Below are 25944 nucleotides of genomic sequence, written 5' to 3' on the forward strand. Positions count from 1 at the left end.
CTGCCCAGTGGAATTTACTACCACTTTAACAGTTGCTTTCAATCAGGTGCCATCTGCTTTGCTGTCTCGCTTCCTCTTCTCCTATAAAATTCCACATTTAAAGCCTTCAGCTCTAACTACCTCTTCTTAAAGCCAGCAAACCCAGCTTTCTCAGATAGCATTGGCATGAAATGGAGAGCAAATGGATGGATTTCTTCTTAGATTTTTCTTTTAAAGTCCCCCTGTAGTCAATCATTTTATCTTTGATCACCAAAATGACATATTTCAAAGTTTTTTGCTTGAAAAAAAATAATCCACTCGATTACACATTGACCTGATTGGTTACAAGGTAGTTTGTGACGTCAGAAACACCAGCGATTTCAAACCGTGATTTTGAGACCGCAGATCTAAGGAGAAAATACTCATCAATGGTGTTGACTTATGAATTTGGACATGGTTTGTCTTAAAGCATATTTAAAATACCACATAGACATATTAAAAACTTGATTTTCACCACAGGGGGATAATTTTCTAAAGAAATTAATACTTTAAGTAGGGATGCATTGCATTGATCAAAAGTGACATTAAAGACATTTAGAATGTTACAAAATATTGCTATTTCAAATAAATGCTTTTGGAACTTTCCATTTGTCAAAGAACCAAGATAAAATGTATCACAGTTTCCACAAAAATATTAAGCAGCACAACTGTTTTCAACATTTATAATAATCAGAAATGTTCTCTGAGCACGAAATCAGCGTATTAGAATGATTTCTAAAGGATCATGTGACACTGAAGACTGAAGTATGCTGAAAATTCAGATTTGCATCATAGGAATGCACTTTAAAATATAGTAAAATTGAAAACAGTTATTTTATATTGTAATAATATTACCCACACGAGTAATAATCGTAACTCAAGGGACTGTTCTCCATTCATCTTCCTTCTCTAACATAGAACTCCAAAGCAGATTTGAGATTTAAACTGGCTTAATAAGAGGCAGTGCTTTTCAATTGTAAGCACAGATTATCTAATACAACTGTTCAATCTTACAGAACTCTATGGCAAACCATAACCAATCTTCTGCTAAAAAATTCCATAAAAAAAAAGAGAGTACTGACAGCAAACCTGCTGCTCGCTCAACTTAGCAGAATGATAATTTTCCATTTATTCGTTCAATTTAACGGATAGATGTGGGTTATTTTTATTTTCACACGTCCCAGAAGTCCTGGGATGGATGAAACACAGAGAGCAGAAACGTCGGAAATTCACTGCATCGAGGTGATCTTGACCGACTGGTGAAAATGCGTGAATAATGCGGTGAGTGAACACAGACTTTGTCGTCCCACGAGAGGTCAGATAGAGGGAGTTGAACGAGCGACAGACAGCAGAAGGGGGAAATCCCTTGAACGTTGAGTGTGAGCGCTCACGCCACCCCAGTTTCTGCCCGGCAACTAACCCTTTCATTGCCACGCCTCCTTCATTACTGTACGGTCAACTGTAGTGACAGGCGGGCCGCAGACACTGTACAACAGCGGGAGGCATGTCCCGAGGAGGAGGAAGAGACTGTTTTTGGTGTGTTCATAAGCATGAACTAATAAGCAGTAAGGGTGGGCGCTCATGCATGCATGCTCCCCGTGACTGCGTTTTACACACACACACGCACACACACAATGCAGTCATGCAGTGGCGGTATGCATGGCAGGGTTTGAGTGTGCGAGGCAACCGGCCAAGTGGAGTAATAGAAGCAGACTTTGACGGGACGACCCACTGCTACTGCATCCAGACCCACTATGTAAGGGAACTTTATTTAGAACAAACGCAGACATAAACGCTTACCAAAAGCCATGGTGGAGTGAGTTGTGCATGTGCCTCACAGGGTCCAAACCTGGCCTGTGTCCTGTGTCATGTCCCACTTCTCCTTATGCTTTTCCTCCTTCAGTGTTTCTGTGTCTCTCCACTGTCAATTAAATGAGAATATATAAATAAAGTATTTTTTTTATATGCATTACTGCATGATTTCAACATTCTTGTTCATCATATTTAAACATGTATACACGATCTTATCATCTGAGTAGTGTATGCATTAAATTGATAAATTGAATTGTAAATTGATATATATATATATATATATATATATATATATATATATATATATAAGTCAAACTTTTACTATATCACAATCATAAGTAAAACAACGCAGTCTCATGAAAGTGCGTATCAATACCACGAATGTTATTTCTCGTGGCATTTATACGGCAAAAATGTTTTTTGCGTGCAAATGCTACGCACTGAAAACCCCTTGGGTAGGATTAGGGGGAGGGGGGGATGGGGGTGCGTGCGTATTACACGCCATAAAGTGCGTATCATATGCACGCGAAAACTGCGCATCATATACACGCAAAAACTGATTTTGGCGTATAAAAAGGTGCGAGAATTAACATTCGTGGTATTGATACGCACTTTCATGAGATCGGGCTCAAGTAAAATGACATTTAATTTTGCCACAATATAAACCATAATGTTTTGCATTAAGATCACATGAAATAAAGGACAGATGTCCACGCACTGAACTTAAGCTCCAGAAAGTTTATTCACAAAACAGCGCAACATTTCGACAAGTTAAATCCACGAGACACAGGTCAGAGCAAGTTCTATAAGCACATTTTTTAAAAGTTGAACTTCGTTCTTGACGCGAGCGCAATGGTTAAAAACGTCCGTTTAGCGTTTTATTACATTGAAAACAATGAAAAAATAGTCCAGTGTTATGGAAAAGTGCATTCTGTGTAAACTGCCCCTAAGTGTTCATTGGTTTAAAGAAATTTGATGTATGTCTCATTTACCATTCTTAAATTGAATTTTATTTATATTATATATCAGAATTGGCCATCATTCACCCTGATCTCTACAATGTCCTTAGTGTCCCAATGTCCCACAAGCCATTTAAAATCCCATTTTCTTTTTTTTATTCACAGGCTAGTGGACAAAACATGGCTCATCTTACCCCATTCTCCCCTACGCTCTTCTTTTTATCATTTGCAATCAATTTAAGAGACTTTTCTGCAAATTATCACAATTTCTCTTGATATAGGTTCCTTTCTTTGTGTAATATGGCGGCATGGTGTTAGCGTCCTCCACACAAGCTACAGCAGTGATATTTCCATCACTGTGTGGGAGAGCGTCAGAGAGAAGGTAGCGTTTGAAAAGCAGGAAGGATTGTGTGCGTGTGTGTGCTACACTACATGATCTCACCTCATTTGCTTTCCTTCCTTCTGTTTGTGTGGCTTACCGGGGTTTTTGTCTGTGCTCAAGTGAGCATGTGCACCCAACACATACATTTACCGCGGTACCAGCCGTCATTCATGTATGTGTTGAGTGTCACAAACATACTGGAACCTGCTGTTCATTTGGCCTGGAGTTGCACAGGTCCGCTGCTCCTCATTAGACACGACGAGACACTGACCTCTTGACAGTCACCACAAGTACCTATAAGACATGTCTCTTTTTTTTATAGAATTCTGGGCAATTTGCTCCCCTCCACATAGGCTGTTTACCACAAGGAACATTGCAGTGGAGGAAACACGTTGGTTAGATGGTGTCACTGGTGCGAGAAACAAACAAGGGAGACCACGAGTAATTTTCACATGGTTTTACTGAGAAAAATCGGATTGTAGTGATTGTGTTAGACACGGAGCCAGTCTCAGAGCTCCTTAAAGGTACAGTTAACCAACAAATGACAATTCTGTCATCATTTACTCAAAAAATGATGTCATCCTCATGTAATTCCAAATCTGTAGGACTCTCTTCCTTCTGTACACTATAAACGGACATGTTAGGCAGGAGGATCATGCTGTTCTTTTGCATATAATGAAAGTAAATAGTCCTTGAGCTACAATTTGTGTATATGTATGTATATATATATATGTATATATATAACATAATATAAAAACATATATTATATACATGTATTATATATATAATATTGAATTTATTAATATTCTAATAATTTATTATGTATTTATATTTCAAAATTATGTATTTTATCTTTTATTAATATAATATATTTCTATTCAATTGTAAATCTGTTTTTATTTATAATATGTATTATATCTATCCATCTATACTATATATATATATATATATATATATATATATATATATATATATATATATATATAAATAATAATATTATTTTAATACCTCACCATTTATACATTTATTTATTTTCTAGGTCTATCAAGTGTTGTATTGAAGTATTTGACATACAATAAATAGGCAGCATACTTTGTGTTTTTACTTGTTTAGAAATGAAATGCCCACATCATAGTACAACTGACCCTGAAAAACAGTTCCAGGAGGCCAACATTGCCCCTGAATGAAAGTTAAATGTTGCCCCTGAACCTAACATAAGGGAACATCATAAGTGTCAGTTTCTATGATATTCTGGTCCCTAATTAAGGCTCTGGTCCATCCTCCAATGATCTTTGATCCAGTAACACTGTTAGCACCTTAAATAGTGTTGTCTCACATTTGAGAGCAAGGCATGATGGGCCACATATTTGCTCAAGGTGAGCAGCGTGAATAATCTGTATACTTTACAAACTGCGTCCATCTTCTGCCACCCACTTACTCTTGTTTGTTTAGTGTAATCTCTCGTTGTCTCTCTCGCTCCCCTCTGCCTCATATCCGCTCTGCATTCAGACGGCGTGCCAAACGCGGTGGCATCGCGAGCAGGGGAGTGGAGAGGTTGAGCAGCAGTTTGAAATGTGAATTAGAGGGGGAGAGGGGCATGCGAGAGCTCTCTGAGGCCAGGAATCAGTATCCACGCTTTCATTTTATGACATTCTCTCGCTCGCGTGTCTGGCAAACTCATGCACAGAATACAGCACAATAACACACCGCTGAACAAGAGAAGAAACATCCACCAGAATATCCCTGGAGATTTACGAGTGGTTGAGGAACTGCTTACTTTGACAAATGGTTTCGTTTAGCAAACTGAATTTAAAATGTAAGATTATTCATTGATTCTGAGCTAAAGATAAATGTTTACATATTGTGCTAAGTTGATTAAGTGAGGTGTAAAATATAGTCATTTTAACGCTCAGAAATATGATATTGTAATTATATATTATGTTAATTATATATATATATATATACATGTGTATACTTTTTACAGTGAATACTTTTGACATTTTCTGTTAAAAAAAGTGTTTTCCTAAACAAATTGTGCTGCCATAATGTGCGCAGTATGCAGCACTAGTGAATTACTGTCTGTCAGAGTTCTCTGAATCCACGTTTCTGTTTTGTGTTGTCCGTTTGCACTGCAGGAGCCGAGCACTGTTTCCGTAATTTCAGTGCTTCAACTGGAGTGATTGAGTCTCCCGGTTTTCCTGACAAGTACCCTCATAATTTGGAGTGCTCCTTCATCATCATCGCTCCTCCTCAGACGGAGGTCACACTCACCTTCCAGACCTTTGACCTGGAAAACGATCCTTTGCTGATGGGGGAAGGAGATTGCAAGTACGACTGGCTGGATGTTTGGGACGGTCTACCACAAGGTTAGTATCCATCCATCCATCCATCCATCCATCCATCCATCCATCCATCCATCCATCCATCCATCCATCCGGGGTCTGTAATTTTTTTGACATGAGTACTTTTATTCAGAAAGGATGCATTAAATTTGTCAAAAGTGACAGTAAAGGCCCGTTCACACCAAGAACGATAACTATAAAGATAACTCTATTAGTGTCCACATAAGCGGATGGTATCGTTTTGTTTATTATAAGCGTGTGATTGTCTAGCACTTTAAATGCTCAAACTCGTTACAGCAGGATTGATTCTGATTGGCTGTCAATGTTTTTATCATTCATCTGCTGGATAAAATCGTTCTGAAAGTGATTCCAATGATATCGTTTCTCTGTGCTGTTGTCATTATAGCTGTGAGGTGAATGCTATTCTGCTATTCTTTAACATTGAGAACGATTTTTAGAACTGTATCTTTATCGTTATCGTTATAGATATCTGCCAAATCAGCATAGGCTAATATTAATTTTTGGGTGAACTAAATCTTTAAATGAGTTAGAATGTCCCACACATAAACTACCATTCAAAAGTTTGAGGTCAGAAAGATTTTTTTTTTTTAACAAATTCGTAGTTTTATTCTTCAAGGATGCATTAAATTGATCAAAAGTAAAAACATTTATAATGTTACAAAGGATTTCAAATAAATTATGTTCTTTTGAAATATTTACTCATCAAAAGCAGCACAACTGTTTTCAACATTGATAATAATAATCAGAAGTGTTTCTTGAGCATCAAATCATCATATTCGATTGATTTCTGAAGGATCATGTGACACTGAAGACTGGAGTAAGATGCTGAAAATCCAGCTTTTCCATCACAGGAATAAATTACTTTATTCAAATAGAAAATTATTATTTTGAATCGAAGTTTCGCAATATTACGTTTTTTACCATATTTTTGATCAATTCAGTCTTGGTGAGCATAAGAGACTTTCAAAAACATCTTCAACTCCCAACTTTTGAATGGTATTGTATGATGTCTTAAAGATTTTCCTTTTACCTTCTTCTCATATCTTGTATATCACGTCGCACAAAGAGTGTTTAGAAGATAGCATTCATGCTATTGTGAACATCTCAACTACTTGCGCAGTCCCATCTCACACGCTATCAATCTGGGATCAAACTCAGCTCTTGTTGTGCTGACATCCAGGGATCACAGGAGGAAGGGAGAGGGACAGTAAATCAGGGATAAGTAGGAGAGAAATCAGAGGAATACCATGAGGAAAGCTGGTAATCCATGGAGCTGGGGGAATTTGAGGCACGCGAAGCCTCAGCAGATCCACTTCACACTGAGAAACGGTTCTAGCCTCACTAACTGATCTGGGATCAGCTCATTTTCCCCTTTCCACCATTTGCTTGTGTTCAGTGGGACCCCTGATTGGACGATACTGTGGGACAAAAATCCCTCCAGAGATCCAGTCTTCTACAGGTCTTCTGTCGCTTTCCTTCCACACTGACATGGCTGTGGCCAAAGATGGTTTCTCTGCCCGCTATAACATGACTCACAAGGAAGTTAGTGACAGTAAGTATAATTTGTGTTTCTTGGTTTTGTTTAGTTTTTAAAGGTAAAGTTTATGATCATGTCAGTTGCCTTTTCCAGCAGCTATAAGTAAACGCTGATGCATATAAAACTATTGTTTCTGCCACGGAATAAAAAATTTAAAGAAGTAATAATTGCAATTTTATTTCACATTTGTGATTTTCTTTCTTGCAATTGAAAGTTTATATCTCACAGTTCTGCCTTTTTTCCCCTCAGAATTAAGTTGATATCTATTTGGAGTTTATCACTATCAATTGTAATTCAATTGTAATTCTCTTGCAAAAAAAGTCAGAATTCTGAGATATAAACTTGCAATTGCAAGAAAAAGTCAATTCTGACTTTTTTCCTCACAATTTAGAGTATATTTATTGGAATTCTAATTTTATAACTCACAATTCTGACTTTTTCCCCCACAGAATTGTCAGATATAAACTCGCAATTACGAGTTATAGTCAGAATTGCGAAATACAAAGTCACAGTGGCAACAAAAAAGTCTTTTAAAAATGAATTCAAATTTTTTTCTCAGAATTGTCCGATAGAGCGAGTTTGAAGTCTGAATTGCGAGAAAAAAGTCGTTTCTGAGAAAAAAAAGTCACAAGTCAAAACAAGCTTCCATAGAAATGACATGAAATGGCATTCACAGCACATTTAAACTCCCATAATGTGACATTTCTGAGAGAAATTTACAGAGTATAAATAGGTTTATTTATTAAGAAAGTGAATATGTTCTATTATGACTTCAAGTTGTCTTTAAATATATAAATAAAATATTTTTTTTAAAAGTCATTAGTAAATTCATTTTAATAATAAGAAAAAATAAAGATAAAGAAACAAAATAAAGTAAAAAAGTAAATGTTTTAGTTTGTCTTAATATCTCTCTTTCTCATTCAGCATTTCACTGTAGCAATGCATTTGGAATGGAGTCTAGTAAGATCTCTGATGATCAGATTTCGGCCTCCACCACGTTTTACGATGGTCGCTGGCAGCCCCGTCAGGCCCGTCTGAACAACGAGGACAACGCCTGGACGCCTGCTGAGGACAGCAACAAGGAATACATACAGGTGAGCCAATCGCACATTACACTATTAAAAATTAATATGGTATGAAAACCCCCTTTTGAAACCTTTATTTTTGGTGCTTATTGGTGCATTTGACATACCTGCAACATTTAATTTTTATTATATGATATATTTCATTTTAAAAAACGATGTGGTGATGGAAGTACTATTTGTTCAATTGGTCTTATTCATTAAAAGAAATCAGTATAATTGTTCAGAAACCATTTGTATATGCAACTGCACTCTATGCTGACCCTCACAGCCTCATTTTAGTTAGCGTCACATTAAATATGCCGTTTACCCCATCCTTCCCTTTAATCCACTGGGATTCTCAATCTCACACACACACGCACGCACGCACGCACGCACGCACACACGCACGCACGCACGCACGCACGCACGCACGCACGCACGCACGCACGCACGCACACACACACACACACACACACACACACACACACACACACACACACACACACACACACACACACACACACACACCACTACATTCCCAGAACCTTCTACACCCTCTATAGTGCACTCCATCTTGCCCGTCAGCATACGCCCCTTAGCTTGAGCGCTGCGTTTGCTGTGTTGGTGCAGACCGACGATGCATGGAAGGTTGCTGTGATGCTAACTGCTCGATGATGGATGGAGACAGTCCAGAGAAATCCGTAGTTAGCAACCTTCTCCAGCGCTATTGATTTCAGAGTTTGTACCGTCCCTCCTTACACCCCTCACCCGCATCCAGGATCCTGATAGCATGAGGGTCTGGGAGCCTTTCCTTCTTACATGTGACAGATGAGTAAAGACGGCATTGCCGGCATGTGTAAAGGTCAAGGACTTTTAATTAGACCAGTAATGCATCATTTTGTTGAATTCTACTTTTATTGCAAATTTGATATAAAATAGTATGATATGCAGTTATATCAAGAATGATTGGACATATGCAATGTACGATAAATGCTTAGGCAAAATCATGAATTAGCATTAAAATGTCAAGGTTTTTGTTAGCCAGCCTACTGTACATCTATGTAGGCTAACAAACTGAATTTAATATTTAAAAAACTAACTAATAAATGATTTATATTTTATAATTGTTTATTTGCATAAATAAATGCAATTATTAGATTTCACCATTTTAAAAAATATTTGCATGGCATTTTTATTTTGCCATGCAAAAGTAATTTCTTTGATTCTAGGAGCCTATTTAGTGTGTCTATAGATGGGGTTCATGCTGAATTGTAAAGTGTAAGTATGGTTTATTTAAAATAGCACCCTTGTTTTTTCCAGCCACATATATGGTGTCACTAGGGCGAATAAACTTGTTATCCACATCCTTCCACTACGTTCATGATTTATATACTGCAAAGGAACTGTTCATTACTCACATCAGAAATCCTCATTGATCGGCCGTCGAAAGAAACTAAATTTGGTCCGATCAGTCGGGCGCTGTTATCTCTTCTCATTTCCCACTTTCATCAATCACCTTCCTTTCCCAGGTGGATCTTCAGTTCCTCAAGGTTCTGACCGGGATCGCTACCCAAGGAGCCATCTCCAAGGAGACTCTTAAGTCCTACTACGTCACCACCTTCAAACTGGAAGTCAGCACTAATGGAGAGGACTGGATGATCTATCGGCATGGAAAAAACCATAAGGCAAGGACCATGCAATACATTTGTACAGTATTCTCTATGTGTTTACAAGTGGCAAAAGACCATAACTACAATATCGTAATAAATGATGATTTCTAAAATATGTGATAGAGAAAAAAGGCAATTAATAAGCATACAAAGTGTACCACTGATAGTTAGCAGGCTATAATTCAGGTGAATCCCGCCAGGTCACATAAACACAAACACAACAATCCACAAAGAACTATGTTTAACCTCACATTATACTAAAATATTTTAGTCACTATCCCTTCCCAAATCTATCATTAGACTTTTGTTTTCACTAAAAATGTGTACTTAAATGGATAAATGGAATCAGTGGTTAAATATTCTGTTCTTGAAAAGAATTAACATAAGCTGCTCTAGGAGTCAGTTGAGCATCTGCAGGAAGAAGTAACTCTAGTTCCAGCCAGGTGAACTTTGTTGGTCTGAACAGAGAAAGTGACATGGGAACAAGTTGAGAGATGCTTATCTGGTGGCGGAGAACAATGAGGCTCTCTATGCACCCTTATCTCTCTGGCCGTTCCTAATGCCTGTGAGCTACCTGCCGTAAACACACCTGCGTGACCGGTCACACCTGGACCAGCTTGGGATACGCTGATACGTGTTCATACATTATCGGAATTCAGGGTTTCCTCTCTTGATTTTGTCCCATTTGAAGACCAGTAAGACTGTTTCAAATAATTTTTCATTTCTAAACTGATCCTATTAGGACTAATACGATTTTTGCTTTGGAAGAAGGCAGGAATTTCCCAAATTCAATCACAGAGCTTTGGACAACCCTCAGTAACTCCATCAAAAAAACATTTAAGACGGATATAGAGCATTTGGGTTGTGAAGATTATTGCGGCAAAGTCAAATTATGATGAGGACACAACTGAGCAAACTCGACAGAAATGCTTTTGTTTGGCTTGCATTAGCTCAGCTAGTAATTAAAGCATCAATCAAGCGCCGTCACTTAATTTACTCCGCCTGCCCAACCACATCCTAATCTCTGTTTGTGTTGACGCTGTCCACCGCTTGAAAGTTCGTCTTTCTCATTTCGTGACAACTAATCCCACTGTAACCGCGTTGGCCACAGTTTAATCAGAGCCTTGGAAAGATGCTTATGCATTTTAACTCTACGTTACGCCAAGGGGCGCCGTGTAATAAAAGTGCTAGGATTAACCTTTTGGTCGTCTTTTTAGTGGATCTGCTTTTGATTAAAAGATTAGTCTCCTGTTTGGGAATGAGTCGCACGTGAAAGTAGTACTGACATGCGGACATGCCTGGGATTAAAGATCCGAACACAATCCTGGTCTCAAATCACTTTTATGATATTGGGTGGGATGCAAATTGTTAAACTAGTTTGTAAACTGGTTACTAAATTATTTATATAGTGATGAGGGTTGGTAAATTGTATCTTGATATTTTCAGCCTTTTGACAATATTCAGTTTATAATGGAATTATTTAAATAAAAAAATCTATTTGTATATTGGCAAAAGGCTGGAAGTTATATTTAGGGGCCGAGCAAAGAAGTTGCGAAGGCACTTATTGTATCCGTTAGTGTTCTTGTTCTTCCTCCTCCTTCCACTCTTGTCAATGGCCGCCCATATAACTGCTTGCTGAAAAATGCTGAAATTTGGCACACAGATAGTGGTCAGTCTAAATGTTAAACGCAACAAATTTTGAATCTGTAACTAAATTCTTCCAGCGCCACCAACTCTCCAAAAATTGCACTTTTTTCCTTCTGATTCCTTGGCTCAAGACGATTTGAATGGACCATTGGGAATTTTCTGAAAAACCTACTCTTTTTAACTTTAGATTTTCAACAAAATTGGCTCAGATCATCTTCCAACCATGCGGACAAAAAGTTATGAAAAGCATTTTGATAAACCCAACTGTTCTGAAAGAAAAAAAGAAAAAATATGTTGCTGATGCAAATGGTTGTCAAATTAGTTTTTTTATGTAAGATCCATAGGAATTTTTAACTGATTCACTTAGTTTGAATCGATTCATGCTACTGACATTTGAATCAGAAATGCTTCTAAAACAATCTTGTACTTGCCAGTCATGACACAAGGAATGATTGTAACCTTATTCTTAGGATAAAAGTGCCTTAAAATCTCACAATATTCACTTTTTTGCTTAATTTGATTGATACAGTAAAGTCGTTGCACATACTTTATGAATATTCAATATACTGTACCACCCAGCATTTTTGCATTGAATCACTCAATAAATGGCAAAAAAGTTCCACAAGCACGAAAAATCGCAGCATATCCTGTTTATTATTGAAATTCCTATAAATCCCTCGTGAACAGCAAGTAATAAATCTGTCACACACTCACTTTGTACATGATGAATATGGCATATAAAGGCATTTAGCCTCTGCGTTCACCGTCTGTGAGAGAAGTGACGACTGGAAGAGTGTAAAAGGATGGAAGGAGAGACACAACGATGCAGGAAAATGAAAAACGAAAAGATGAGAAGAAATTTGGATTAAGGGGGGAGTCTTGTCATTTCTTTCCCCTATTGAGCGAAAGCTAACTGGAGGGGAGCAGGTATATTGTTCAGTAGTGAGAGCATTTCATTCTCTCCCTCTCTTCTTAGCAAATTTGCATTTTAGTGATTTTGGTGCTTAGTGCTGGTTTGGTGCTGGTTTAACTGGTTGTCCAACTTTATTATTTGTGGCTAGTTCATCAAGTTAAAGCTGCAGTCTGTAACTTTTTTTATGTTAAGACTTTACAAAATGTATATAGTAAGTGAGTACGTCATGAATCTGTTTTTGTCTTATCATGAATTACTGCGGTACACCTAATAAGTGTTTATATTCAGAGAATATATTTATTTGTTTACTTGACAACTCTTTTTAGACTATATTTTATTTGTTATTTATTATAATTATTTAAAATTAATTTTACATTAAATGCTTAATTATATTTATTTATTAAAAATAAATATTTTTATTTTTATTAATTCAATTATCGTTAAGGGACTCGTAAAATACTTTTTAAAAATGTAATATTGGGTTTATTTGACATTTAAATATATTATTAATCATTTTTATTGAAAGGAAGACGTTTAATTTTGATTTAGCTTTTTACTTGTTTAAAAATTTTATTACATCTTCAGGTACTCGACGTAAATAATTTAGGTCAAAGGCGTTCAACAAAAAAATGAATCATTTAATTAATATGAATATTAATAAACAAGGTATTCGTTATTTTTCTTCTTTTTTATGTCAATGTTCATAAGTGTTGTAATGTAAATGATAAAATGTTTGGCACCAGTACATTTACTCTTTAATCAACTTCGTTTCTCCCCTCATGTCTTTGGCTAGACGTGCTCTTTCACGACTTTCATCAATACTTAAACACCTCGAGACCTTTTGTCCCCTAACAGTCTGCATGGGACGTCTGCTCTGACCGACCCAGCGGTGGAGACGGGCTCACACAGGGGTTCACCTCCCAGCATCGGAGGGACAGTGGAAAGGGTCTTTATAATTTCATGATCTATCACTTGTAGACCCACAACATGGCAGGTTTAATTATTTAGTTACCCTAGCTAGCGTTCTACTTTAACTGGAACCATCCTGCCGTGGGACGCCCCGCCACCAACACTCCTGTTGTCAGGCAGATTTTGGTCTTGTTTACGACTTTAAATGGCTTAAAGCTTAAACGGCTTATAGCTCTATAGGTTATTTGAAATTTGGTTATGCAGTGCCATTTTAATTTGAAACGCATCTTTAAGCTTTAGTACTAATCATTTACTGGTTATTTTGTGTATTGTATTGAATTGCACAACCTTTTCTTATAGCAAACACACAATGAATTCCTCTAGCAAGAAAGCCATCCATCTTCTTGTTATTCTAAAGGCCAGTCCTATAGGAAAGATCTCCCATTATCAACAAAGAAAAATAGTCTTCGATTGATTCGTACAGGAAACGGTCATTATTCAAGCTGACTTGGTCAGACATAACGTGTTGCTCGGATCTCTTTATGATCTTAATTAACCTTTGAACTGTGTAACTTGGCTTATTGACAGGGGTCAAAGATTGTCGCTGAACCACTGATGGAATCTTTGATCTTAGCAGGTGAAGAAAACCTGAATGCATTAACAATATGCAATTCGACCTCTGACCCCCCCTTGACTGCTCTTAAACTGTAGCATATTTCTTTTCCGTTTGTCTTGTGTTTGATGTACATATTTTCTAAAGACTTTTTTGTGTCTAATAGATCTTAGTAGATGCCATTTGATGTGAACAAAACAAGAAAAAAGTGGAAAACAGAATTACAGTCTGTTCATGTTGGACTTTCTTGAGCTTAGGAATCTAGGTTACATTTAATGTTCACAACCCATTTTTTCAGTGAAAATATGTTCAACTACATCATTACATTGTTTTTACAACAAAATGATACCCAGGTACAAAACAATAGGCGCTATATTCATGAAACGCAAACATGTACATGCAAATGGTTTTACGAATAATTTGCACAGAAATGTGATATATAAATTAATGCAAAAATGGTTACACAGAAATGAATTGCAGATGAGTTATGTAAGAATGTTTTTTCTTATAAATTTATTATACTTTTTTGTTCATACATTATTACAAATGTAACAAATTTGAATAATTTACAAAATTACACATATAGTGCAAAATTTGTAATTGTTTTTTTTTTCATGCAAATGTGTTATGTACATTCACGGACGATTGTAACAATGGTTTTACAAATAATTTGCACAAACAGTTTTATGAATGATTTACAAATACATTTGAAATGTATTTTTCATAGCTGTAAAAGATTATTGGAGTACTTTTAACAAGAAAATGCTACAGTGTTTCAGTCTTTCTACTTCAAAAATTCACGTTTAATTCAATGTGCTCCTTGCTGTTTCTTTGTACTTATTTGTGAAATTTATTTGCCATTTTTCTAAGTGAAAATTGTTTAAAAGTAAAAAAAAATTCACTTCTGTCCCACTCTACCTCATGTTAATTCTGGTCAAATTAAATATGCCATTTAGTAAATATGACTATGGGCCGGTCCTACTTTATCATACAATTCCAGTTGTCCTGGTATCTATGATATTTTCTTCCCCATGATTTTTCCATCTTGTTGATTGGTCTATGTTATCATCTCTCAGACCCTGCGCTCCTCCTCCAGTCTCTTTCGTTTAACCTCTGTCTTCTCTTCCATCGTTATCCATGAACTCTGCAGAGCTGCCACAATGTTTTGCCACAGAGTTGAATGGCTGAGCGCGTCTTATTCCAGCATCTGGAAAGGGGTCATCCGTCTAGTCCGGCTGTCTTGTCTGTCTGGCTTCAGCAGCCACAACACACTAGAGATCAGCATTTTAAAAAAGGGTTTGAGAAAACCTTCCCCCACCACTCCATCCTTCCGCCACTGCATCATTGAAGCATTATCAGTGTGGTCCTTTGTGAGTGTGCCGAATTCCCCTACTGGGATTACACACACACACACACACACACACACACACACACACACACGCACACACACACACACACACACACACGCACGCACGCACGCACGCACGCACGCACGCACACACACACACACACACACACACACACACACACACACACACACACACACACACACACACACACACACACACACACACACACACACACACACACACACACACACACTCGCACAGAGTTGATAAAGCATTTGTAGCCTTGAGCGTTGAGCACAGAAAAGGGATTCTTCCATATGGATTACTCTGCCCAGAGCCCGTAACTCTCGATGGGACGTGACTTGTGGCCACTGGATGGAGAGGATGAGGCGAACAATGGGGATGAATGAGGTTTAGGCCTTGAGGAAAAAGGAATATGGGGAAATTTAACTGTGGTGAAAACAAGCTCAATGGACTCTTTGTTTGTCTTCATCTAATCCACTACTTTTCCTAGTGCCACTTGACTTAATCAACCCGTTTCACTGCCTCACTGGTGTCGGTCATAGTCACAGCTTTGTAAGTGAGCCAGGATACTTGTGTGTGTGTGTTTCTGTGTGTGTGTGTGTGTGTGTGTGTGTTCGCTTTTGAAAGCCCTTACAGCCCATCTTGGCCTACGTCACATTTCATCTCAGGTGAGGAATGTTTTCGGTTGGCTAAGACACATCCATCAGTAAACCTCTCACATGGATGGAAGAACACGGATGTGTGTTTGTGTGTGGGGGGACTGGGGGGCTCATGTGTTTTCAACCGTTTTAACAATCATAAGTTTCAGTCTCCTCTGTATATTTTATTTTATTTTTCTCACACACACATGCGCGCGCGCACACACACATACAGGATTTTAAATGTGACAAGGTGATAGACAGAAGCCAAACAGTCCGTTAAAGATGTAATTATGACAAAGTAGTATGTCCCAAAGCTTGCCTACTATTTTGCTACAGACTCAAAAGTATGTACTTTTTCTTCAAAAAAACTGGACATACTGTTAGGGCGTAGTATAGGTATGTGAACTGGGACAACCGACTTAACCGATTTGTTCAAATCAGTGATTCACTCATGAACAGAAAACGCATAACTGGTCTTATGAATCCAGTCAACTGTTAAGTCGATGGCTGTGTCGGAAATCGCAAAACTCTCTTGAGTGGGTACTTAGTACTGTTTTTTGTCACATACTGATTTTCGCCTACTATATAGTACGGGATTATGCAATTTCGAATGCAGTCACTGTCATTCGTAAGTCACTCACGAGTCATTCATTCAAAAACACTGCTTCATTCAGGACTGAATTAAGTGCCTGTCCATATGAGTGGGTCTTTGAATCATTCACTCATTAGATTTATTCAAAGCGACCATCTTTATGAGTGAGTCATTAAAACATTGAATCATTCGCGCGTAGGATTATTTCAAAACACTGATTCATTACAAAAAAAGGGATACACTGAATTCGGAACCGCATGCTAGTATACTTATCATACTACATTTACCATGTATTTCTATGGCAGAAATAATTAGAGTAGTATGCGAAACCGAATTCAGCAACAGTCTTCATGAGTCACTGAATGATCTGAATCATTGATTCATTCAGACATGCTGCTGCTGTGTGTTGTGCTCAAAGATGTGCAATAGCTGATTCTGCCATGGCTTTGTTTAGAGCTAGTTTTGTTTGTGGCTGGACAAAAGGAGACACAGTAACTGTCAATACTGTGTCTAAAATGTTAAAAGTTACTCTTCAATAAGAACTTGTTTATTGGAACTGTTGTATAATTCTTTGTGAAGTTTTTGATGTGCTACTTTAGAAACATTGGATCCTACTTTAAAGCGCCTCTATGCAGCCTTAATTCTTATTCTCCAGCTTTGATAGATTTGTCGTTATGTAACCTCAAGCTCACTCACTGCACGTCTTGTGTTTTCTAAATCTAAAATTGTGTTTAGATTTCAGTTATCAGTCAACCATTCAACTCTACGTGGGAAGTACATCTCTTATCTACAGTGGTTTTTCACTGGTATTCATTCTAATAGTCTTTATCAGGCTTTACAGAGAAATTGTTGGATCTCTTGTGGTTCTGAGGTATGTGAACGAGAGAAGGAGTTAGTTATGTTTTATCGCAGCAGTTTATAATGTCCCCACCTTTAATTTGTAATGTGTTTATAGGGCTGTCTTTGAAAAAAAAAGCAAAACATTACATTCTTAATGTGCATATCAAACTAAGATGTCCGTCAGATGAATAAAAACTTGAGGAATAACGTTTCATTCCTCCTGGCCATTTATCATGCAGAAAAACAAAAATCTGAGATGGGAATATCATAAAAGGACATGTTTCCTTTTGGGAAGAACTCTTTCTAGTGTGGAAAAAGTCCACATTTGTGATTTCAATGAATAGACTTGGTGATGCTTTGCATGAAATATAATATGCGTTTTCTTTCTTTTGCAGATTTTCCATGCCAACACTGATCCATCTGAGGTGGTTTTGAATCGTATTCCTCAGCCCGTTCTGGCCCGATTCGTTCGTATTCGACCACAGATGTGGAATAATGGCATTGCTTTACGCTTTGAACTTTATGGTTGCCAGATTACAGGTGACTGTTTATTCTCACATTGTTTCTTATCATTTTACCATACAATGCAATGAGGTCTTTCGTCTGTTAGTGTAAAAATAAAACACCCTGTAAAGCACATAACATAATAAAAACACCTCTTCTTCTTTTTTTACTGGAACAGTTTATTGAAGCTTTAGACAAAATATTAAAAAAAGTTTGCATATGTTTAGTTTTTTTTGTTGAGTATGATATTTGATATATCAGGCTTTTATGGCTTATAGTATGATATAGTGAGAATATGGAGCTTATACTTGAAGGAAAATCATCTCAGGTTTTATTCAGACGTCCAATTTGAGCAACAATATGCAATTTGGTGCAGTTGCTGATGTTTAAATGGACAAAACTATCTGATGAATTTTTTGATAGCTTGTAATGTAAAGATCTTTATACCAGGATAGCAGACTACGTGCATACAATGAATATAAAAATCAGCTGTAAAGTTTTTATAATACAATGCAACAAATAATTAAGTTCAAATACAATGATGATTTAGACATGCACAAATAAACATTCCTTAAAAGGAATATGTTCCTTCATCTTGAAATATTTAGAATAATATAAAAGTCATTCTTATATTTGCTTAAAAAAATAGTAAAGATTTCTCAGCCAAACGACCTGAATGTGGACATTTTTAGAATTATTCTTAAAGGCCTTTTGCTTGCTAAAAAAGTATAAACTCTCAATCAGATGACATGAGGTATGAAGTAGATTGTGTCCTACAGGTTTTTCAGCAAAGTTTTGATCAGTTAGAGTCAATTTGTGTATCAAATATGATACAATAGGCTTAATTAATAAGGATAACTATTCTTTAACCTCAAATTTCCCGTTAAACTGTAATAAACGCGTTGTAAGACACTTTGGATAAAAGTTTACGGTACAAATCCCCATTTCAACATTAAAAGGCTGTGTACATCTCATTCTCTTTTGTTTCAGATGCTCCATGTTCAGAGCTCCAGGGAATGCTGTCCGGTCTCCTCCCTGACTCCCAGATCGCAGCGTCCTCAGTGAGGGGCTTTCACTGGGTCCCTGGAGCGGCACGTCTGGTGGCCAGTAGATCCGGATGGTTTCCTGGCCCTCCGCAGCCTATAGCTGGAGAAGAATGGCTCCAGGTGGACCTCGGGATGCCCAAGACGGTGCGAGGAGTGATAACCCAAGGAGCGCGTAGCGGTGAGGGAGGAACCAGCTCTGAGAACCGGGCTTTCGTACGGAAGTTTCGCCTAGCACACAGCCTGAATGGGAAAGACTGGAACTTTGTAATGGATAGCAAGACTAGCATGTCAAAGGTAATTCATTTGTCTATATAATATAAACATATGCAAAATATCATTACTGGAGTAATGATGTTGAACATTCAGCATTGCATCACAGGAATAAATTACATTTTAAAATGTATTAAAAACAATTATCTTTTAAATTGCAATAATGTTTCACTTACTGACCCCAAACTTTTGAACAGTAATGTAAGTGGCTTGTTGCTTTTCTAATATGGCTGGGACGGTTACCGCATTACCGCAATACCGCGGTCACGTGACTCCAACCGCGGGTCTGAGCTCGTCACCGTCATCACCGCAAAAAACCCCCCCAAAAAAAACAACCTTGGCCTGCACGTTGTTTCTAATGACATGGATTCATTGATTCTAATGACATGGATTATGTCTAATGATATTGTGGCTTACATGGATTCAAGGTTTTCTAAACAAAACCTATCATCAAAAGATGGAGCAAATCCTACCTTTCGCGAGTTGAGGAGCGCAATGTTCCATGACGCATAATAACATTCCATTCGTATTAGAGATGCGCGGATAGGCTATTATTATTTCATCCGCAACCGCATCACAAAACTCATCATCTGTCCGCCATCCACCCGCACCAACGTTTTTTGATCAATTTTCGAAACCGTATCCGCGGCGCTGAATGTTTTAAGGTCTATGAGCAATGCGAGGCGCTGCTGTCGCGAGGCTAGAAAGTTCTTGGCTGTTCTAGAAAGAACACTGATCCAATGCAGCAAAGATATTTAAAGGCTAAAGTCCCTAGTATTTTGGCTATGTTGTATCCCCTGGGTTGGGGGCTGGCTATTTAAAGCGGTTTACTGCCATACCGCGGGAAAATCTTGCTTTTCAACCGCGGTTAGAAAAAATCCATACCACCCCAGCCCTATTTTCTAAAATGACCTCCTCACTCTAAACATCTTCATTCTGCTTGACATATTCAACTGCTGGTTTGTTGCTGGTCCAAGTTGGTTTACCAGTCCTTACGGTCTTGATTAAGATGGTCTACAAGACCAAAAACCAAGTCCACTTGCTGGTAGTCACGTCTATCAGTCAACTAGACCAGCTTGACCAGCTAAAAACCTTGCAACCATTTTCTGGGATTTTCCAGTAGGGAATCAACCAAAATGTTTCCAACTAAACACACTATCCAAATTATTTTACTAACTTTCTCCTGTGAGATCTGTTTAGATGTCTAAATTCAGTAAGTGTGTGTGTGAGTAATCTCTTTTTTCCTCCCGTAGCTTTTTGAGGGAAACACACACTATGACACCCCAGAGCTGAGACGTTTTGAGGAGCTGCCTGCACAGTTCATCCGCATCTATCCAGAGCGCTGGTCTCCGGCAGGGATCGGTATGAGAATAGAAGTCCTGGGCTGCAACCTGCCAGGTAGGTCACAGCCCTCAGATACACCACTGTTGTGAATCATAAGCTAAATTGCTTGTTGTTGATTGGGCAGTGCCAGTTGTAGGGTGAAATTTATTCTCAGTCTCTACAATTGACACTGAGCTGCTTCCCAGAAACGCACTGTCAGCTGAAAGTTTTTGCAGTCTGAACATTATTTTTTTTCTTTTCATTTATGGTGGGGAGAAGTAAAAACAAAACAAAAACAAAGGATAGGCTGATGTGAAGAGAAACTATGATTCTCTCTAAGAGAAGTGGATGGGAGAAAACAACCATTAAAAATTGGTGGCTGGATGAATTTTGTAAGGCAGAAGCTTTAGTGTGACGTTTCTGTTGTTTGTGTGCTGCATACACTACCGTTCAAAAGTTAGGGATCGGTACATTTTAATACAGTAAAACTTTAATACAGTAAAAACTGTAATATTGCAAAATATTATTACAGTTTATAATAGTTGTTTTCTATTGTAATATATTTTAAAATTTCATTTAATCCTTTGACTCAAAGCTGAATTTTCAGCATCATTACTCCAGTCTTCAGTGTCACATAATCCTTCAAAAATCATTCTAATATGATGATTTGATGCTCAAGAAACATTTATGATTGTTATTATCAATGTTGAAAACAGTTGTGCTGATTTTGATGAGTAGATATTTCAAAAGAACAGCATTTATTTGAAATCCTTTGTAACATTATAAATGTTTTTACTTTTGATCAATTTAATGCATCCTTGAAGAATAAAACTATGAATTTGTTTTAAAAAAAACACACAATCTTTCTGACCTCAAACTTTTCAATGGTAGTTTGTGTGGGACATTCTAACTCATTTAAAGATTTAATTTAGTAAATTAAAATCCTGTCTTTAATTACTTTAGACTTTCGTTCATCTTCTGAACACAAATGAAGATCTTTTCCATTAAATCTGAGAGCTTTCAAGCCACAGAAAGGTAGTAAAGACATCATAAAATTAATCCATGTGACTCCAGTGGTTTAACCTCAACTGCGTATTTATGTTATTATAATCATTTATTAGGGATTGTATGTGTTTATCTGACCAGACTTGCTAGAGCATCAACCTGCACGAATACACAGTTCCCATGTCTACAATATTATAAGCATGAAAGACACAGTCAAACACACTCACGCAGCTCTGCTATAATCAGACAGCTACCCCTGTGCCAATTATCCTCTATGTTGTATAATTTATCATAGAGCTGCTGGAGAGACATCTGATTGAGTGTGTGTGTGTGTGTGTGTGTGTGTGTGTGTGTGTGTGTGTGTGTGTGTGTGTGTGTGTGTGTGTGTGTGTGTGTGTGTGTGTGCGTGTGCGTGTGCGTGTATGCAAATGTACAGTATGCTCTACTATTAGGTGTGAAAACCAAATTCTCAAGATTCTAGAGAACTTCAGTCTAGATTGATTGATCAGAATTGCAAATGTAGAAACTCTCACAATTACATAAATGTACTGTGGCGGTACTAATGTTCAGTGAAGGCTGTATGAAGGTGAAAAAATGAGTACATAAATGTCATTTTTGGGTGAACTGTCCCTTTAAGAATCACAACCATTCTCTCTAGTTTCCACTCTTTTGTTTTATAACTTTGTTTTCTAATCAGTCTATCTCTCTGTTCCCACCAATTGATCTTGCCTGTGTAAATGTTTTTCTTCTGGTCCTGCTCTCCTCAGTTCTCCTCCTCTTTCTGTTTCTCATCAGAGACCATGTTACTCTCTTTCCCATGTACTCTCTCTCTCCCACTCATTCACATATTCACTCATATGTTAAACATGTTTATCCCACAGAACAGCTGTTGTAGTGTATGCAAACATATAGGCTACCTGCCCACACTGTTATTTAGTATGTACTTGAGAATAAACAACATCTCACAGAAGTAATCCTACAGTGTTCTTAGGTTGCTTTGTTCTTCATAAAATAGAATTAGAACTTATTTCTTGGGTTTAAATAATTAATCAATCTTTTTGTATTTTATCTCAGCCATGTGTCTGTCATCATACATATCTGAGCATACTCAGATACCTCAGGTTTTATGTGCTGTGATCATCATGAAACAATCAAATACATATGCTATAATATAGTACACTGCATGAGTCTCTCTCAGGTGAATTATAGGACCCTAAAGGCAGCTGTTTTATTTTCCCAGCATGCACTACTGCTCTTTACAGCCATGCCAAACTCTGGTTAGCAGGCTGGAATATGCAGACAAGCTTTATGCATTATTGAGGGTATTTTATTTATTTATTTATATATCTTTTTTTCATTATTGATTTATAATTGTTTTTGCTGAATCAGGTTCTTTGAAGAACGATTTGACAGCTTTCCTTAAGGATGGGTGAGAATTTGATGAAAGCAGAAATGACAGGACAAGAGTAGAGGGAGAGAGAGAAGAGAATTATGGGATATGAGCTGAGAAAGGGGGAGCAGAACGGAATGGATGGAAGACAGATTACAGCTATCAATAATATGCTTTCATTTCTTTGCCTTACTTCCAACACACTCAGACACACACACACACACACACACACACACACACACACACACACACACACACACACACACACACACACACACACACACACACACACACACACACACACACACACACACACACACACACACACACTGAAGGCAATGATCTTCCCGCTAGTCTTAATCACATTAAGGCAACTGCAGCCTGCGGTGAGGTGTACAGTTGCACGTACGGTTTAAAGAGATAGATAACATATAGCCATTTTGAAACAGCACTAACCTTCACCCTAAGAAAAGTCCATGAAAATATGGCCCGACATATAGTGTTAGTACGAAGACATTTTCTATATTGATTGATTTTCACAAGTGTTTTAACCATATTTTTATTTACACATTGCTTTGTGTTGTGTTTTCTAGGGTTAAAGGGAAAGTCTGTAAACTGTTGTGGTGGACATTTTAAACTGAATATTAAACTAACCATGTTTCTACATCTAACCTTATCTAACATACTAACACTTTGAAACACCATGTACTAAAACGTTCTGTTCTGTGTTTTTGAATGTTGTTGACCTATGTTGCCATATCCCTGTTGAGTGTAAAAATAACATATATGGGAAATGAAACTAGGCAACCCAGTTATACCTTGTGATTAACAATGAAGCAATCATTAAAACAAAGTTTGCTTTAGTAACAGAAAGGTTTGCATTTGAAGAAACAATCAAATTCATGTCATTTTGCCATACCTCCCTATTCTATAAAAACTGTTGTATCCGTGTTAACTGGTGGGATTCTCAATGGAATTTGTCTGAGATCCTCTGGCCTAGCTTAAAGCTCCTTCTTGGGAGAGAGGCTTGAGGAAATGCTCGAGTACTCTCACGGCCGTGTTTAAAGCATTTAAAGGACATTTGCTGAAGTCTGTTTGTCGATTATTCCTGCGCAGGAAGCAAGTTAGATAAGGAAGCAAGTTATTTAGTAAAGCACTAGACCTTACCACCAATGGATAGTGTGGATCGAGTTAAGAGCACTAGACCTTACCAACAAGTGATAGTGTTCGATAGTGGATGAGATGTCGTTCGACTCTTTGTGAGACTCTTAGGCGGGGTTAGATTGTTGTCAACCTGCGCGTTTAGAGGCAACTCAACTGGGTATAATATTTTTTAGCGAAACACTAGAGACCTTACTACCAAGTGATAGTGTTCGATAGGTTCAGGTGCCAAGGACACTCGGTGTAACCTAAGTCAGGTTTAGGGAAAAGTCTACCACACTGTTTAGTATAAGCAGAAAGAGAATGAATGAATGAATAAATGAATGAATGAATTAATGAATTTGTAAGGGGTCATTTGAAAGGGGTGATTTGTAGACCACAAAAATTAGCATGTTTTGTTAAAAAAAGGCTACTAAATTTAGAATAGTTTACACATTTAACTAATATGGCATTAAAGGACAAAAAATTAAATTCTGCTAAAAGAAAATAATTCATACACCAGTGTTGTTATTGTTAACTAGAGTGCAAACTGTTGAAATTAGTTTTTGGTGATTTAAATAAAACTGAAAAGTCTTTTAAAGGTTAGATTTTTAAGTTTAAGTTTTTCACCTAATATTTATATTTTATTATATATTTTTTTATTATTTATTGGATAAAAAGCTTCAACTTAAAAAGCTTAAAATAATTTTTTTTTTAAATGTAAGCTAAATAGAAATATACAAAATTCAATGACAAAACATAAACTCAAATTAAAATTAAAATGAAAACTGAAAATATAAAAATAAAAACTAATTTTAAATGTTTATAAATACCATAATATTATATAAAAAATACTAAAATAACACTGCCATGCACGTCTTACTCTGTATGCAAAATCATAAAATATTTGTATTGACGTGCTTCTGTATTATTTTTTTATTGACTCACACACAGTCTTGGTTCAAACTCTTTAGTGAGCCCATCCCAGAGCATTGTTAGATTGCTCTGAAAGCCACATGCAAAGCTGTTGAAGATTTTAGAAGGATATATAATTATGCTTCCTAGCTTTTAGAACAGCCTTGTAGTGTGATGGTAGAAGTAAAGCTCTTTGTGTGACGACGTTCCATGTATTTGTCTTGTATGTTGTGCTGACACAACTGTCACATCTCTGAAAGGTCAAGATCATTACACCGTGACACACAGCGACCTTTAAACCCTGACAGAACATCTTTGCGGCGCGGAGCACATCGTGTGTACGCGTGCGAGAGCACAGTCCCGCGCAGGTGATGGTATTTATTCATCACCCCTGTACTAATTGAATCAGAAGACAAAGAAAAACAAATGGATGCAGACTGCAGGTGTGGAGGCATATGAAAGAATGATGGAGGGAAAGAGGATGGCATAGAGAGGGAGGCAGTTAGCGATAGGGCAGAGGAAGTGGTATTAGCTGGCTAATTGCTTCAGAAAAGGCCATGGCATTACAGTGACAAATATCACCAGCTGTGGCTCACCTTTTATGAATTCAAAATATTAATGTATGCACCGATTCGCTTCCTTTGCAGATACTACTGTGTGAGTGACCGCTCAGTTCATATACTAGATGGACTTCTGTTCTTCTGTTTAAGTCTAAAACATTTTCGTTTAATGCAGTTTATTTGTTTCCAAGGCGGGTTTCAAGTCTACTAAAATATTGATACCCCCTAAAAAGCTTATTTTACTGCAAGAAAGAATAATCACAACTGACATTGAACATTGTGTGTGTGTGTGTGTGTGTGCTTGTGTGTGTGTGCGTGCGTGCGTGCGTGCGTGTGTGTGTGTGTGTGGGTGTGTGTGTGTGTGTGTGTGTGTGTGTGTGTGTGTGTGTGTGTGTGTGTGTGTGTGTGTGTGTGTGTGTGTGTGTGTGTGTGTGTGTGTGTGTGTGTTTTAATGGTGA

General features: G+C 37.4%; 1 protein-coding gene across 2 annotated transcripts in view; it reads left to right on the top strand.

Moving 5' to 3' along the window:
• The window catches only part of nrp2a (neuropilin 2a), a 70221-nt gene that overhangs the window by 23362 nt on the left and 20915 nt on the right, over positions 1-25944 (top strand). For both annotated transcript variants that reach the window (XM_077205380.1, XM_077205381.1), the window contains exons 4-10: positions 5307-5537; positions 6931-7086; positions 7996-8165; positions 9665-9820; positions 17729-17873; positions 18828-19177; positions 20407-20551. In XM_077205380.1, coding sequence (XP_077061495.1) covers positions 5307-5537; positions 6931-7086; positions 7996-8165; positions 9665-9820; positions 17729-17873; positions 18828-19177; positions 20407-20551 — 1353 coding nt within the window. The remainder of the gene's footprint in view (positions 1-5306; positions 5538-6930; positions 7087-7995; positions 8166-9664; positions 9821-17728; positions 17874-18827; positions 19178-20406; positions 20552-25944) is intronic.

The sequence above is a fragment of the Siphateles boraxobius genome, unplaced genomic scaffold, assembly GCF_051911475.1.
Source record: "Siphateles boraxobius isolate OS27281-9 unplaced genomic scaffold, OSU_SipBor_1 53, whole genome shotgun sequence".
NCBI classification, from domain to species: Eukaryota; Metazoa; Chordata; class Actinopteri; order Cypriniformes; family Leuciscidae; genus Siphateles; species Siphateles boraxobius.